This window comes from Clupea harengus, chromosome 15 (assembly GCF_900700415.2).
Source record: "Clupea harengus chromosome 15, Ch_v2.0.2, whole genome shotgun sequence".
NCBI lineage: Eukaryota > Metazoa > Chordata > Actinopteri > Clupeiformes > Clupeidae > Clupea > Clupea harengus.
In genome coordinates, this window is record NC_045166.1 from 21,704,256 (window position 1) to 21,721,939 (window position 17,684).

Here is a 17,684-nt window from a genome sequence, read left to right on the forward strand (position 1 = left end):
GAAAGAAAAAGAACAGAGTGAGTGGGTAGAGTTTGGCTGTCCATATGCGTAGATGAGGAGTAGTGGGGGTGAGGAGCAATGTTTCCACATCCATCAGCAATTGGAACATGCTATAAGGGAGAGAGAACATTTTTGTTAGTAGACATAAATTTCAGAAACAGATAAGGAGATACCTTTGGGTAGTAGATTTAAACAGTAGGCAATATGGCCATTTTATCAGTTTTATTATAGGCATTAGTAATGTGATATGAAAGGAGAGGGAGAGAGAGAGAGAGAGAGAGAGAGAGAGGCTGCCTGGCTAGGTGTATGGAGATATTATTTAGTCTTTAGTTAGGTTTGGTACATGCAGAGATTTTAGTCATAAGCTTTGGAAGGGTGCACAACAGTGCCCAATTGGCTGGTGACAGTCGCAAGTCGCCGTATGCTGTACCCGGGATCTGTCGCACTCCTTCACGGTACAACATACGCTGTCTGTAGCCCAGTTTTGTTAATTAGGGGGGTATTGCATGTGTTTAGATATGTTTAGTTATGCTGGCATTTAGCATTTTGTTTGGTTTGGTACATGTGGAGATTTTAGTCGTAAGCTTTGTAAGGGTTGCAGGGTGCACAGCAGTGCCCAATTGGCTGGTGACAGTCACAACATGCACCGTATGCTGTACCTGGGATCTGTTGCACTCCTTCACGGTACAAACATACGCTGTCTGTAGCCCAGTGTGGGAACGGAGCGGCCTTGGAGGGCAATGGGGGACAACTAATTCCATAAGGTAGTTTGGAGCCAGGTCGTTTAGGGCTTTGTATGTTAGCAGGAGTACTTTGAAATCAATTCTACTTTTGACAGGGAGCCAATGCAGAGAGGCAAGTACAGGTGAGATGTGTTCATATTTTTTAGTTCTGGTGAGTGTACGGGCAGCAGCGTTCTGTATAATTTGGAGGCTCTTTATTGAGTTGATGCTGCATCCGGACAGGAGAGCATTGCAGTAATCTAGTCGGGATGTAATAAATGTGTGGATTAGTTTTTCTGCATCTTGGAGGGATAGGACTTTTCTAATTTTGGCAATATTGCGTAAATGAAAAAATGATGTCTTTGAGATCTGTTTTATGTGTGAGTCAAGTAGGAGGTCTTGGTTGATAGTTACACCAACGTTTTTGATGCTAGTATTGGGTGTTGGGATGCCATCTAGTGTGGGTAGATGGCTAGATAGTGTCATTCTCAATTGATCGGGGCCTACAAGCATAACCTCAGTTTTATCAGAGTTGAGGAGCAGGAAGTTGTTAGCCATCCAAGATTTTACATGTTGCAGGCAGGTTTCTATCTTGGGTAGATGTACAATTTCATCAGGTTTCATGGATAGGTAGAGTTGGGTGTCATCAGCATAGCAATGGAAGTTAATGCCATGTTTCTTTATGACAGCATCTAAGGGTAGCGTGTAAAGGGAAAAGAGCAGTGGTCCAAGGACAGAGCCTTGGGGAACACCGTAGCTTACTCTGGTGTGATTGGATGACTTCTCATGGACATGAACAAATTGATGGCGATCAGAGAGGTAAGATCTAAACCAAGATAGGGCACAGACTTTGATGCCAACATGATGTTCAAGTCTCTGTAATAGGATATGATGATCTATAGTGTTGAAAGCGGCACTAAGGTCTAAGAGAACTAGTATTGAGGTGCACCCATGATCGGATGCTATTAGTAGGTCATTCAGGACTTTGACTAAGGCCGTTTCAGTGCTGTGGTGGGCTCTAAAGCCAGATTGGAAGGTTTTTTCAATTTTGTTTTGGTGTATAAAGGTACTAAGTTGCTTAACTACTATTTTTTCAAGTATTTTTTACAAGAAAGGGAGGTTAGATATGGGTCTATAGTTAGCTAGATTATCAGGATCAAGGATCTATCTAGTCACTTGTCTTTATCAAAACTGTCATTCTGTTAAAGTAAGCCAAGGATTAAAGCCTCTAAGCCTTTCTTTTTAGCAAATTAAACGACCGAACGACGCCATAGTCCTGCAATTTTCAAACCGTCAGAGACAACACCAAACAATCTGATTGGCCGCTGCCGAGGAAAAACACTCCTCATTTGCATAGGATTAAACTTTCCCCAACTTGTTTTGCTCGCTTAGCCCAAGTCGCTCTTCTACAAGAAATTAATGGGATTTAAAATTTCGCTGCTGTCGCGTCGCTGGCATGTGTTCGTGCCGTTAGTGTTTGCTGTAGCGGGGTTCAGGCTCTGGGTTCTGTAAAGCGCCTTGAGACAATTTCAATTGTTATTGGTGCTATATTAATAAAACTGAAGTGAATTCAATTGAATGTATTTAAGGTTGAGCAAGCCATTCCACTGTTTTGCATCACCCTGTAATCTTTGCAAACAACTGGTCTAATTGGATACAATGAAACACAGCATTGGCCATGTGTCAGCATACTCATTCTATGTAATGTTCTCACCACACTGAGTCTCGATTGCGGCTATTGTCCAAACTCCCATATTGATCCACATAGATATCAGTCTTTATATTTCCATCGTTGTCATGGGCAGAGTTGAAGTTGGTGGTCACCCTGGATGGGATCCCCAGACACCGAAAAACTGAGGAGGAGAAGTAGCACATAGAAAAGAGATGCTGAGATATTTGGATCTTTTGAAATTATATGTAGCCTTTGCCAAATATAACCTCTTGAGGAGGTATATTACTGACAGACTCCAGGACCCATGGCTTTAAGCGTCCTTGCTCCCATGCCCACGTGCTATTCCCATAGATTTTAGCATCTTTAGCCTTTTTGTTTAAAACCAGAGAGCTAAGTTCCAGACACCTCAACGACTTGCCCTGCAGACTTGCCCTGCAGACACCATTCAAAAATACAGTTGATACTGCTAAAAGCTAGCTGATGTACTTCATCTAAATATTTGGAAGCATTGTACTGTAAAAGCTTTTTTTACATAGTTATGGGGTTTCTACCCTGAAACACAAAACTAATGGCCATGTGGCAAGTAGGAAGGAGAGGTGTGCTCGTGTCACTTTCCTTAACCATATAGCCTACCTTTAAAGGAAGAGGGAGAGTAAATACATGATGATCAAATAAATAGGCCTAATTAAGTCTGCAAATAATTATTGAATTAGATGTGTTTCAATATATTTTTTATTTGGAACAGAAAGAAGGGGAAGGGGGGCTTTGCATGCTGACTCTAGATTTGGTATTCAATATATTCAATCAATATATTCAGATATTGCTTATCTAGTATCATATCAATACATTATGTCATTCTGAAATACTATAGTAATCTAGAAAATGCATGCCGGTTCCTGGATGTTTGTTTTGTTTGTTTGGTTGTCCGTGTTGAATTTCGTTTTATAAATTGTGTAAAGTTTCACAACAGAAACAAGAGATGGAGTCAGTTCTCAAACTCACAGGTATTCAACACGCCAGCAAACACAAAACACTGTGCAAAAGGCACAGAAACGCCGCTCTGGTGATACTTCTGGAGGATCTCTGCGCTGCCAGTCCAGGAGTCGGGCGCTGTGCCCATGCTATAGTCATTAGTCCAGCTACCCACCACCACCCCGTTATCATCCTTAGCGTTGATCTGTGCAAGTATATTATGTCATCAGATTTAAAACATGTTAACAAACAATCATAATTGAATGGTGACTAATTCAAATCATTGATAATTTACATTATTATGTACCCTTTCATATCATATGACAGACACAGCAACATTCAGTATTTAGAAGAGGAAGAGTGCACTTAAATGTTCATTGTGCTGTGAAATGATGGCCCTATTGTATTTGTGTCTGTCAGCTTTAGTGGCAAAAGGAACAAAACACAAAAAAGGATGTACAGAAAGGAACAATCCCAGATGGTTTCATCATCAGTCAGTGATGATACAGTAAGTTCAATAAAAAATACCTTGCCTGACCTCACCACTGGTAACCCAAAGTGAATGTATATGTCTATGTCTCATTTAATGGCATTTGTAAGAAAGGTATAAGAACTATTTCATAATTTTTGCCCGGCAGAATTACCTTCACCCACCTTCTAACCCTGAATGTCAAACTACACATCTGACAGCTTCTCCCTGTGTGATTACTGTAATTGCATAGTCTTTCTGTATTAATGACAAGCAACAATGTCAATTCAAAACCATGTCTTCAGTTTTGTGCCATACAACCATAAGCCTGATAGGTCTATACGGTGTTCTAAGTGGAATTGTGTGGCTGACTCTACCACACAAAGGGTATTCCACTGCCCTACTACAAGGGTTTTGCACTGAAAGAGTGATTCTATATTGATGTTGATCACAATGAAAGACTATTGTGTAATAATGAATAATGAGTCAAAGGAGATGTGCGTTAGGAGTATTAATAAAGGGTGGTTATCTATCTATCTATTAAGGTCAGGGAGTCAGGGTTCATTGTTGAAGGACTTTTTTTAGATCTTTCTTTTTCATACAAAATACAGCCTAAAGCTAGAAATATTCGTAAACAGCCAACTCTGAAAGCACATATAAATCCTGACATTATTAAACATCTGAGAAATCCAGGTCATACTTACAATTGCAGATCCCCTCCGGGCTACATTAACAGCATATCTTCTGTTATCCAGCGGTATGTTAGTTGAGTTCAGGACAAAGAAACAGGCCTCCAGAACACCACGTTTGTGCTGCTCAGGAGTATCACTTGCTTTAGAGATGCAGACTACATTCAAAGATTGTGTAGGGCATGATCAATACAAAACCTACAATCCATTTCTTAAATATAAATGAAAATGAAAACTGTGGTGAAATGCATTTTAATTCTTCACCCAATTCCATTACAGTTAGGCTCCAATCATCCGCAGTAAATTAAAATCAATTTGATTCAGCCCCATTGACCCTTAAAGGTGGTACTGAACTGAATACTGATACTGAACATCAAAACAAATGATAATAACATTGTGTCATGGTTCTCTGTTTTTCACCTGTCCATAGTTCCATGACTTCTGGGTCACATTTTCAGTGTCTCCATTGTAGATTACTCCCTGTTCATTGAGAACGTACTCTGTCCTCTGACTCTCGTTATTTAAGAAGACGGCATCCTCTATAACAAAAGACAAACAGTGTATGAATATAACATAGCGGAAAACTAAGAGTATTGAAGTGCTCATTGCTTTTTTCATTTCTTTTATGATCTGGTGTGACATTAAACTTCCACGGTCACAATTGTGATGAATATTTTAGCTGTACTTAAAACTGTGTAATGTAATGTAATGATACATTTACAGCTAAATATTGACATGCTGTCATTGAATCTTACCTCGGCACCATGCATTGAACAGGATGTAAAAGTCTGTGTTGGGGTCTCTCTTAGTCCGAAATTTTCCCAAAGGCGTCACCACGATCACATTGAAGCAATACATTCCCACAATGCAGTCTGCTAAAGGTTTTATGTCCACAGTTACTGTGTTACCGTTCACAGTGTTCCTGGTTTCCCACTTATTCCCAGTCCTGGCTCCTAGATTCAGCGTGATGTAAGTCTCCTTGTCAGAGAGGAAGTTATCACCTGTTGAAGGATAAGGCTAGGCATTCAAATTCATTTGCATTCTTTCAAAGGCATTTAAATTTGTTTTCATGATTTCTTAATGTAGTGATCGTAAAAATCTGTGACAGTGACTAAAAGTAAAGGACAGCCTAAAATGAGCATTAGATATTTGATACAGCAGCTGAATCACAAATGTCTACCCACAATTCTACCAAGCTGGGCCTAGACATCATTCTATCGTAGACAGAACTATCCTAGTTTATCATACAAATGTTCATGAAACAGGCACTGCAGTCTGACCCTGTGAACTCTATTCCAGTGTAGCCTACTCAAGATCCCAACATAAAGTGAAACTCTATTCCAGAGTATCCTACTCAAGATCCCAACCTAAAGTGAAACTATATTCCAGTGTAGCCTACTCAAGATCCCAACCTAAAGTGAACTTTATTCCAGTGTAGCCTACTCAAGATCCCAACCCTGTGAACTCTATTCCAGTGTAGCCTACTCAACATCCCAACCCTGTGAACTCTATTCCAGTGTAGCCTACTCAACATCCCAACCCTGTGAACTCTATTCCAGTGTAGCCTACTCAACATCCCAACCCTGTGAACTCTATTCCAGTGCAGCCTACTCAACATCCCAACCCTGTGAACTCTATTCCAGTGTAGCCTACTCAACATCCCAACCCTGTGAACTCTATTCCAGTGTAGCCTACTCAACATCCCAACCCTGTGAACTCTATTCCAGTGTAGCCTACTCAACATCTCAACCCTGTGAACTCTATTCCAGTGTAGCTTACTCAACATCTCAACCTAAAGTTGTCCTTTTCAGTTCAACAGTCAAATGCTCATCATAAAATTTAAATATAAAATATACGTTGAATTATTTTCACATTTTTAAAATAGTATTTAGTCAAAATGTGTTTAAAAATTGTATGCTAAGCAGTCAAGCACTGTCAGAAATCTCCCTTTGGGCTGCTTTTCACAAGATGCTGCAAAACAACGAAACTTACCAATTGTAAACTCCAAGATGACCGTATCTTTTGGAGTGTACACGCGGTCGAAGGTGACAGTCAGGGTGAACACCTGACCCCGCCGTATGATGAGGCCATCATGTTTAAAGGAGTTGGTCCGATGTGCTGCTTTGTTCTGGTCCTTGTGCAATTCCACACTCTGCACTACCAATTTATCTGGAGATGAAGAATATTAAACTTTATTAAACTGTATTACAGGCTCAAGGTCCACATGGAAGATGCACAATACATATAATCAATAAATGACATATAAATACATAAATACATACAATCATAAATACATAAATATACAAGGAAATAAGGGCTAAAAAAGGCACTCATGCCAGTGTTCCCAGATCTTAGATGTGTACTTGACAGAGCTGCGGCCAGGGTCTGTCATCAGATCAATTATAACATTTGTAGAGCAGTCCAGCCGACTCATAAACTTAAAAGTAAGGTTCCTCAGCACGGCCATGAAGGTGGTTAGACCCATATTACAGAACAGCTGACTGGCTCTAGTGCTCCTGGGTTCCTAAGAGTATCCTAAGACAGTCATTATAGGCTACTTTCAATTTACGCAAGCTCTCCTTCTTGTAATTCACCCAGAGTGGAGCTGTATAGAGAGGGGTGCAGCAGGCTCTAAACAAATTAATTTTAACATTATATGTACAGTGGTGGAATTTTCTAACCAACATGTTAGCTTGGACATAGAGCAATCTCCTCTGTCTGAACATGTCGGCATCATCCTCCAACGTGTCTGTGATAATGTGCCCTAAGTATTTGGTACTATTGGACACCCCCAGAGCTTGCCCAGAAAGATAAAAGGCAGGGAACTTAACATCCATGTCCTCCTTAGTTCTACAGACCATTACCACGCTCTTCTTGGCATTATATTTAACATCAAAATCGACCCCATAATTAGTGCAGATGTTAAGCAGCTGTTGAAACCCACCTGTTCTCAGGGATAGTAAAGCTAGGTCGTCTGCATATAAAGTGGTTGACCAGGGAATCACCTATCATAGAATAGAACAGCCTTACACACATAGCTCTCATTAAATTAATGAATAATTGATATGGCAGTACTGTTTATTATGTTTTCTAGTAAGTTATGAATTGACAATGACAATGAAGCTGACAGTATTATATTGAACATCTTATTATCGTGTTGTGAAGTTATTAGACAAACAAATGTATTTTTCGTAGCTTATGTTTAGTGTAACAGGGTTTATTATGCTTCCCTACATTTTCCTCCCCTCAGGGGGTTAATTCTCTAGCACGGTCAAGGTGCAGATTATTGGTTCCCGAGTATTAATTGGATACAATGTTTTGAAGTGGGTGTGATTGAGAGGTTGTCTCTGGGTTCTTTCATTTCCTCTGTCTCTTTCTTTTGATGTATAAAACAGAAGTAGGTATACACACGCTAGCGATTTAGCTAGCCTACATGTGAGCTTGTTTTGTGCATATTGTTTTAAGTGGCTTGCCTGATTTGTATTGACAAGAGCTGAGCGACTTGCTAACTCTGTCCAACGGATTTTATGTTCGTCATTTGCATCAGGTGGGTCACGTTTGGCACTTGTGTGTTTCGTGCACGTGTTAGCTCTTTCTTTGGATGTATAAGACAGAGGAGCTGAGCGACTTGCTAACTCTGTCCAACGGATTTTATGTTCGTCATTTGCATGTATCAGGAAGAAGCAATACACGTGTGAACATCAGGCCGGTGGCTGTGTCCTTCTTAAACAAACACAACGCAGAGTGAAACAGCGAGGGCAAGATTACCTCCGTTACATTAGCACTGTATTACAGGGACGTGCGGTCATATGAGGCAGGTGAGGCAGAGCTGAGCTCAAAACGCATTGAAAAATCATGTAGGTGAGGCACACAGTACCTCTGCCTCAATGAAGGGGGCGTGCGAGGGCGCAGCTGTCTGGGTTATGCTGGGGAACGTTGCTCTTCTTCTACACTTCTACTTGACGGCGAAATGGAAGATTTTATTGCTAAGCTGAAGCAGTTCTCAAAACTGGACTTTAAGTCCAAACGTGAAATGTTCAATGATGGGAGACCAATGCCGGAGCTTACTGCTTTCCCTGTCATCTCTTCTCAACGTGTGACAATGTCTAGAATGTAAATGAGACCGAAGAAGTTTGCCTGTCAGCAGTAGGTCCACTATGCAAAATTACCATCACAATTTGTAAACTTTGAGATAGATGGATGCCGTGAATGTCGACAACTTCGACACGTAACGTGTATTTTTACACGTAACATGTATTGTGTTGGTTGTAAAGCAGTTTTGTCAATCGGCAGAAAGTTGATTGTATTTTTCACTTGACTACGAGGTTCATTATATATACACACTGATTAGCTATAGTTCGCTGGGAACTTCCTATTCCTCACGTTCCGTTAGCTAGCTAACCGTGCTGCCATACTGAACCTGATGTATTTTATCATTTTATTTTACTTGTGCAGATGCTGCGTATGCAGTGGTGTTTTGGCCGCCCTGTGCAGTAGCCAAATTCGCCGCCCCCCTTCAAGGAGGATTTCCTTCCTGTTATTGTTGTCAATATGTCTTTGAAGCTCCGCTTGTCGTCATAAAAAGAACATCCCCAGAAACCTTGAATCTTCTTCTATGTACAGATATATACAGTTCGAAAAATAATAATAATTCGCACCTTGTAAGGAGAATATAACTAAAATCTTGCACATTTCATTTTCTGAGTGACAAAACAGCTGCTAACGACCCACCTGTTAGCAAATGAGGGCTATTCATTTGTTAAATGCATGGTAAAGAAGGCGGTGAGGACAAACGTATCCACTTTGAGCTGGTTGCTATGGTTACCTAGTTATGCTAGCTAACTAGCTAGCTAAGGAAACTTGTAATAACCTTAAACGGTTTAAATGGAAGAGTTCCATTAACATAAAATGATAGCTAGTTATCTAGCTGATGTTATAGCCTCCTCGATTTAACTGATCAAATTATAATAGGAAAAGGTTGAAACCCTCAGGGTGCCTGTGCAACTTTGTATGAACGAGTTCATATTCATGAGTTCATATTGACACATATTATCACGAAGAGTTCAGCCAGCGCATGTATTACCTTACCTATTTGTGTGTAAAGAATGCTGATATGAAATATGAAAACAACCAGTAGAAACATCTATGTGTATAATGTTCTTCAAAAACTTAGGATACCCTGCTTGAAAATGTTGCAGAATGCAGTCCAGAAGTCAAATTTGGCACTAAACACAGATACTCCTTTCCCACCAAAGCCGGGCCGGTGCTGGTTCTGGGCTGTAGTACTTCGGTTTTCCACACAAATAAAGCTCCGGTTCCAAAAAACAGGTTCCAAGTCAGCACCAGCTTTTAGGTGGGCCAGAAACCAGAACCGGTGTCGTCGGGTTCGTCCCGAGGTTATGGGCGGAGCTACCACACCAAAGGCAATGATGGTGCACTTCTACACCTGCATCATCGAGTCCATCCTCACCTCCTCCATCACCGTCTGGTACGCTGCTGCCACTGCCAATGACAAAGGCAGACTGCAGCTTATCATCCGTTCTGCCGAGAAGGTGATTGGCTGCAATCTTCCATCTCTTCAGGACCTGTTCGCCTCTAGGACCCTGAGGCGGGCAGGTAAGATTGTGGCCGATCCCTCCCACCCGGGTCACAAACTCTTTGAGGTTCTTCCCTCCGGCAGGAGGATGCGGTCCATCAGGACCAAAACCTCACGCCACAAAACCAGCTTCTTCCCGGCTGCAGTTGGCCTTATTAACAAGGCCCGGGACCCCCACCTGACCTGGACTCTTATCCCACCCCCACACCCTAAGTCTGTGTTACATTAACACACATTACATTGCACATTGCTCATCCACATTGCACTCCTGCTTTGCTTTTTGCACTCTACTTTCCACTTTACTTTTTTTATATTCATTGTTTATATATTTGTATCGTATATATTGTGTTTTTTGGTTCTTATGTGTAGTACTTTTTAGTGCTGTCAAACGATTAAAATATTTAATCGCGATTAATCGCATTTATGTCATAGTTAACTCAAAATGAATCGCGATTAATCGCAATTTTTTATCTATTCTAAATGTCCCTTCATTTATTTATTTTATTGAAAACCAACATTGCCAAATAGGGCGGTACAAAATAAAATTTCAGGTAAACAAGGACTCAGCCTATAGTGCAGTTAAACCATGGCTTAATATTGTATTTTTTTTTTCAAGTTTGCTGGGAACATAGCAGTCAGGCCTCTTATTTCAGAAACAATGAACCGTAACAGGTTACCAATAAAAGGTAAGCCTACTACTTCTTTGCTTTCAGCCAGCTGCCTGTTGACATTTTCAGACAACAGTGAAGCTTGCTTCTTTTGCACAACACAACTTTTAAAAGTAAACTTTCCATTCAGAAGCTTTTTATCATCCATTTCGCCGTATGTCGCTCACCATTCACTCTCAAACCGTAACGTTAGCCTACTACACAGTTTGCGAGGCCAAAAAGAACGTTAATCTAAAAAAAAAAAAAAAATTAAATCTCTCGCGTTAATCTCGCGATAAAATAATTAACGGCGTTAAAATGGGTTTGCGTTAACGCCGTTAATAACGCGTTAAACTGACAGCACTAGTACTTTTCTTATGTGTAGTACTTATTTGTGATTTTATGTTATGTGTAGTACTTATTGTGTTTCTATGTTTTTATGTTTTATGTTTACTGTATGCACCTTCACACCAGAAAAATTTCCAAGTAGGTGTAAACCTACTTGGCAATAAATCCCATTCTGATTCTGATTCTGAGAAACAGAAATTTCCGCCGCCATTTTTTTTCCACCGTCAACCAAGAGGATGAGTGAAAACGGTGAAAACATAAATGAAAAATCCATCCAGCAGTGGATCGCCGATGAAATAAAAACATTGATAGCGATTTGGTCATCAACAGAAATGCAAGACAAACTTGGGGAGGCAGTAAGGAAAGCTAAAATATATGAGGAAATAGGGGGAGAGTTGGAGATGGCAGGGTTCAAAAGGACAACAGACCAAGTAACAAACTAATAAAAAAAAAAAGCTTTCATCCATCAAAATGTGTTAGTTTGTCTGCATCGTATACAGTAACTCTTTCAATCTATCTTGTTTTTGTTGTGTGATGTCACACCTAAGATTAGCTGTTGACTAAGCAAATTCGTGTAGCAGCTAGCTAACTAGCATTGGCGACTAGCTGTCGTGAGGTACTGCTACAGTTGTTGTGGCAACTGGTAAGTAGGTAGTAGCTAGTCTACTTGTGTAAAGATATATGTATTGTTTATGTAATCACTTTTATATATCCAACCCAAATGCTTTGGCAATACTAGTGCAACATTATGGTCATGCCAATAAAGCTTCTTTTGAATTTGAATTTAATTGATTAGTCAACTCCCGTCATGAACTGCATTGTCACTCGTTTGATCTACGTGGGGAAATATAGAAAACCCGTTGCCAAGTAAACAGAACATTAACTTAAGCTCGTATGGTACTACATGGTATTAAAAATGAAACATAACAGAAGTTTTATCGAAATTAGTTTGCCTTCTCCCAGGAATAAAACCCCTCGTGAATAACTAGTAACCTAGTAGTCACAACATTCCAAAATGTTCAGCTAGGACAACGGAGGCGTATGACGTGATTTAAAGACGTAGCTAGTGTGGGTTTTATACCTGCTAGGGTGCTCATATCTACTAGGGTACGTCATAGACGCCATTTTGTCTGTCGCGATTTGACGTATCGACTCCTCATTCGTTAACCTCTGCTCGCGGAGTTCAAGGGCATAGCTGTTGAATATATGCCTAAATGTAAAATGCCTAATATAAAAAAGGACCTGATCGTGTTAATGCTGACGGTCAACTATAGTGGTAAACCGTAGTAATAATACCCGAAGCACCGTTGTGGTCAAGTAAGGTCCGGATAGTAGTCCCTCACATTGCGCATGCATCATTTTGCGACACTGTCAACAGCGAAGCCGCGCATGCGTCACAACGACAGATCCGTTTTCAATCAGCCAGTTTTTTGAAAACATGACCATTTATTTAAAAACAAAGAAGATGTTGTCACAGTGGACAAAACAGATGAGGTGGAGGATCAAAAAGTCTCTCCCCAGGGTGTATTCGTCGTAGCTCGCTAAGCTTCAGGATAAGATAAAAAACGCCCCTCTTTTTGGTTCGTGGAAGCAACTTTTGATAAATCACCATAGTTACATATCGATTAGCACTAACCTGCTCCAGCGCAGGCTAACTTAAGTGTAGCTGGATAAGCTTGCCATACCCCCGGAAAAAGGAGGGATCCCATTGACCAAGGACTGATATTAGATAGTTAGATTAGCGGAGGGAGAGAGTTCTTTGCGATCGCCAAGATCCATTATTCTTGTATGAGCGCTACCGATTCAGCCGACAAGGAATCATTAATTTACAAGACCTTCTCGAGTCATTTATTGCAAACACCACAGTCGAACATTGACTGTCTTGCGTTTTTTTGCGAGTGGTACATTTTTGTAGTGTCGGTGATGCGGAGAACAAAGCACTCATAATTATATGAGTGTTATTAGTACACCATAGCATATCATTATTTTAGAAAATGATTAAGGTGGACTCATGATAAGAATAGAGAGAAATACAGAATTTATTGCATTTGTTATTAATACATTTAGTCATTTAACAGACGCTTTTATTCAAAGCGACTTCCAAGGAAATGTAAAACTACATCGAGGAAGGAGGTGAGAGGATTTGAACTAGCAACCTTGCAGATTCGAATTGGTAGAGGAAACCTCTGTACCAGTTGACACTTGCCGTCAGGTATTCATACATAGATATCACCGTATAAACATCCCAACACACCTTGCTCTCACAGCGGTGGTGGTGTTGAATTTTGCCATGATTATGGTCTTGTATTCTTCATAAGCGTTCATGTTCATCTCCTACTCGCCAGCGGAGAAAAAAGGCCTTATGCTGTTAGCCGTTTACAACATAATTAAATATAACATTAAATATACCCACATTATGCGTTAAGACAAGCTCCATATGTTGACGTTTAAACCGTTTACAACATTATTAAATATTATGTTAAATAAACCTACATTATGCGTTAAGACAAGCCAGATATGTTGATGTTGATGTTGAGCCTGTAAACCGTTTTGTTGCGTGATTATGTTGAGCCTTATGCTGTAACCCGTTTGTGTCTGAGCATGCGCAAAGTGAGGGACTACTATCCGCCAAAGGACTACCATCGTGTAGCGACACATGTCTATGTTTTAAACAACTAGAGACCGGAATGACGTAATCACTTCCGGTTTCTGTGCCTCACCAGCCACGAACCTCACCGCACGTCACTGCTGTATGCTGGTACATTATTGGAGAAAGTGAGAAGGTGGGCATCCCCTGTTGAATTTATCACACATTGCTACTGCTAAGAAATGATCAATGGATAAGATATTCTCTTTAAAAGCATCCCATAGACCAATTGAAACAGGCAATTCCTTATAAACACAACGATGCGCATACCGACCACGCGACCGCAGTAATTCACTACCAACAGTAGGCTCGCCAACTGGCATTAATATAGCCATCCTAGTAGTCAACTTTACATAATTAAGAGTTGTCATTATCCAACGTCACACAACACAGAATATAGTTATCATCTTGCTGTCTCTGCAGCGGGAGAAAAAAACGCTGTTTGAATGCAGCTCCGCGGCGGGATGATGCCCAATTGCGGCTGAACTATCTCGCCGTTGCACCTTCTCCTTGTCTGTGTCAGAGGCTTTCTCATTTCATTTTCTTTTCATTGTCCCTGTCTTAAGCCACCAATTCATGACCTTGTTAATAGATTAGGCAACTATTTAATAGATCAGGCTATTTCTGGCTGTGTTCTCTTCGTTCTGAGTTGTAGGCTATGTTAGAAATGTCGCAATAATTTACTTTTGGCCGTGGCGGACCATTACGGGACACTGGCGACTGGCATACATAAACGCCACGCCAGCTCCTTATAAGGACATGCAACTATAGAGACGTGTGCAGAATACACAGAATCCACAGGCAACGCGAATACAACTTGAGACTGATCAAAATCTTGTCTAAGCAGAAAGCGAACACCGGTCTGTTAGGCCGTCTAGTGCATTTTAGAATACTACTCTCACACGGTCAGCGTGGGTTTTGCTCGAACTTTACTGGAGCGACTTTCAACATGTAACCATCACGTCTACAGACCGTATGCCCAGTGCATTCTGGGTAATGCAGTTCACTTAATCTGCACATAACAACACACGGTCCAAACGCAGACCTAACTTCACCGGTGCAGAGGTGGAGGTAATGTTGCAGAATGTAGATGTGTCCATTCTAGTCCACTATGGCTATATCCACGCAAATGAGTTTAGTGCTTATTTATTTATTCACTGCCATTTGCAGTAGTATTATGTTGGTCATATAACAGGAACATGTTGAAAACGAGATTACATTTTAAATGTTACAAAATAATATTTGTATCATTACCCAGAAACAAAATAACTACTTTTGTGGAAATGACATGGTATTGAGGTTGTACATCCAATGTTCGATACAATAACGGAGAAATAACATGGAAAAAGGTTTGCATTTCACAGCTGTAATTCCATTTAATTTTAAGTCACTGTCTCTTCAAACTTTCAACCACAAATAGACAAGTCATATAGACATTAGTGAAATTAAATATAAACAGGAAATTCAGTATTTTACAGCCCTGATACCGTGTTATATCCTCAAACGTAGTTAATTTGTTTCTGAATAATGACAAGGAAAATCCTGAATTTCAATACGACATTTGACACTCTTTGACTGAACTGTTTTGTAGGCTCCATTTAAAAATGACCCTATTCTTACTCTTTCATGGACTGCATAATATTGCTGCAATTACTGATATATTCCTTGACATTAAGAAATGAAGTAAATGTGCAGTTGTTAAATATTTGTATATCACCTGCAAGATATTAGCATTTTATTAGTCTTGTTACCATAACAATTGCTTTTACTGTTTGTCCTTCAAATTCATTTGGATGGCAGATGAATACGTGTCATGTGAAGGGCAGATGAACATGCGTCATGCCCATTAACCCTCCAGGATATACACTATGTACCTCTCTGCATGACATCGCCAAATATATAGCCAAAAGACAACAGTTACCATGTTAGAACGTTTTTAACATCTGGGCTTTTTTTTAACTACCTCTTAGGTAGTTAGTTTGCTAATTTCAGACCCTATTAACTTACTGCTCCTTAAAGCAATTTGTGGGTTATTATGAGTTGTTTCCATGGTTTTAAATAATACTACTTACTTTGTCCTGTTAGTTGTTGCCATGATACTAGCCACTTAGTGCTGTAAATACTACCATATCTTTTATTCCTTTTCTCAGACAACTTTTTTTCCCCACACAGAAACATATACATGCTCTATAAAGTATGGCATACCGCGATCCAGTGGTCCACGAGGAACAACCTCTGCAACAGGTTCAAATTCAGGCAGATCTTTCCGGTCAACATCAGAGCTGCCTATGGGGACATTCATTCTCCCACGGTGGGTCATGCTGGTGTGCAGGATAGGATCTAGGATAGAGTCAACACCAAGTAAGATGATATTTTGCCATGACAAAAGTGTGATGAGATACAATTTGCTAGCAGTGAGCAAATTAATTTACAGTTTGAGATGAGAATCTTGAGATGAAACTCTCTCTGCCTACATACCTACGACATCTACAGCAGGTATTGATAGTACAGTAAAAGTGTATTTATAGGGGTATATAAGGGCCTGTACAAACCAAACAACTTGGTGGACTGATTAGCAAATAACCAAACAATGCCCTGCATCTGATCAAGGACAAATAGAGTATAGGAAAGAGTGTTTTGGACTATATAAACCTAACTATTATGTGCAGATGTTTTGGACTATCTTAACCTAAAGATCTAAACCTTCCTCCATTATGTGCAGATGTGCATAATCATCCTAAAAACACAAGCATTGATCAAATCATTATAGCCACAAACCAAAAGAAGCACAGTGCACTGTGTGCATCTCTTACCTGAAGATACTGAGATTCTGGGTTCAGTCAGAAGAAGTTTAAAGTCAAACATACAAACTATCCATATTTATAGACCTCAGAAATCCCCTGTCCCCACCCACATCACCCACAGTGACCTGACCCAACAACAGGGTCACTATGATTTGACTTTCAGGAAAATGAAGGAAACTGCTTAACAAGCATTACACAAGTGAGCAAACAAGAGAGATGGATGAATTGGCAATATATATATATGTTTCAGATTATATTCATGAAGATATTTCATTCAATGTATATGAATGAATGGATATCAACAGAATTAAATTATTAGTGTATACGAAATATAATAATAGTCCATAAAAATGCTGTATATAGATAGCTGATACTGCTAACACTAAGAGTTTTTGAGTGACTCATTATTTTCATATTAATGTCCCTTTAATTGGAAAAGCTATTTATAGACAGATCACAATGGGACTTCCTACTGAGTTGTCATGACATTTGCTTAGTTAAATTAAATGTTTCTCTCTCTATCAGTGTCCATGATATGTTTATCAAACTGCTAATGTTAGTGTTGACACCTTTTTACTTGAGTTAGCATAGCCTACCTAACTTCCATGATTCTGTTGCATAAAGCAGCTAAACTGCCTTTCCTTGGGCTGAAAGACATTGAAACTCCAAAAGATTATTGGTTCAAACATAGCCAAACAAACTGCTTTTTTCAGTGAACTAATTTTGTGAAATGAACGACCCAAGGCTTTTGACACACTGATTAAATATGAGGTTAGCTGTGTCGGGTCAGAGATGGTCAGTGGCAAGAAGCTAACTAGCCCATCAACTAACCCAAAATCAAGGCCCTGCAAAAAATATGGACTGATAAAAATGCAATGACTGTAAGAACACTTTATCATGGATCAACATATTTCAAGACAAAACACAGCTAGCTGAAATGAGCATTATTTTTAATTAACATTATATGTAATTCCAGTACAGAATTTATGTGATGGAGTATGAGGAGTCCGTTTATGTTCTATACTGTACACACACACTTTATCTGATACTCCAAACATCTTACCATTTGCTACCATTTTGTCACTGCTTTGAAAGCAGTTTGCCCAGGGTTTGGTTGC

General features: G+C 39.9%; 1 protein-coding gene across 1 annotated transcript; it reads right to left on the minus strand.

Moving 5' to 3' along the window:
- Nucleotides 1–4,758: 4,758 nt before the first annotated feature.
- On the minus strand, nt 4,759–16,229 carry LOC116223842 (coagulation factor XIII A chain-like). The gene is made up of 4 exons (XM_031581971.2): nt 15,968–16,229; nt 6,517–6,693; nt 5,280–5,525; nt 4,759–5,063 (listed from the first exon to the last, which is right to left on the minus strand). Exons 1-4 carry the CDS (start codon nt 16,080–16,082, stop codon nt 4,924–4,926), a joined length of 678 nt encoding a protein of 225 aa, XP_031437831.1. The 5' UTR covers nt 16,083–16,229; the 3' UTR covers nt 4,759–4,923.
- Between the last annotated feature and the right edge of the window lie 1,455 nt (nt 16,230–17,684).

What these genes read in the sequence shown, in the direction of transcription:
- LOC116223842 (XM_031581971.2), bottom strand. Translation starts at nt 16,082, where the DNA reads ATGACCCACCGTGGGAGAATGAATGTCCCCATAGGCAGCTCTGATGTT. An exon ending in TCGTGGACCACTGGATCGCG is followed by an intron (nt 6,694 to 15,967) that starts GTATGCCATACT and finishes CTTCATCTCCAG; the next exon opens with ATAAATTGGTAGTGCAGAGT. An exon ending in GTTCAATGCATGGTGCCGAG is followed by an intron (nt 5,064 to 5,279) that starts GTAAGATTCAAT and finishes CTTTTGTTATAG; the next exon opens with AGGATGCCGTCTTCTTAAAT.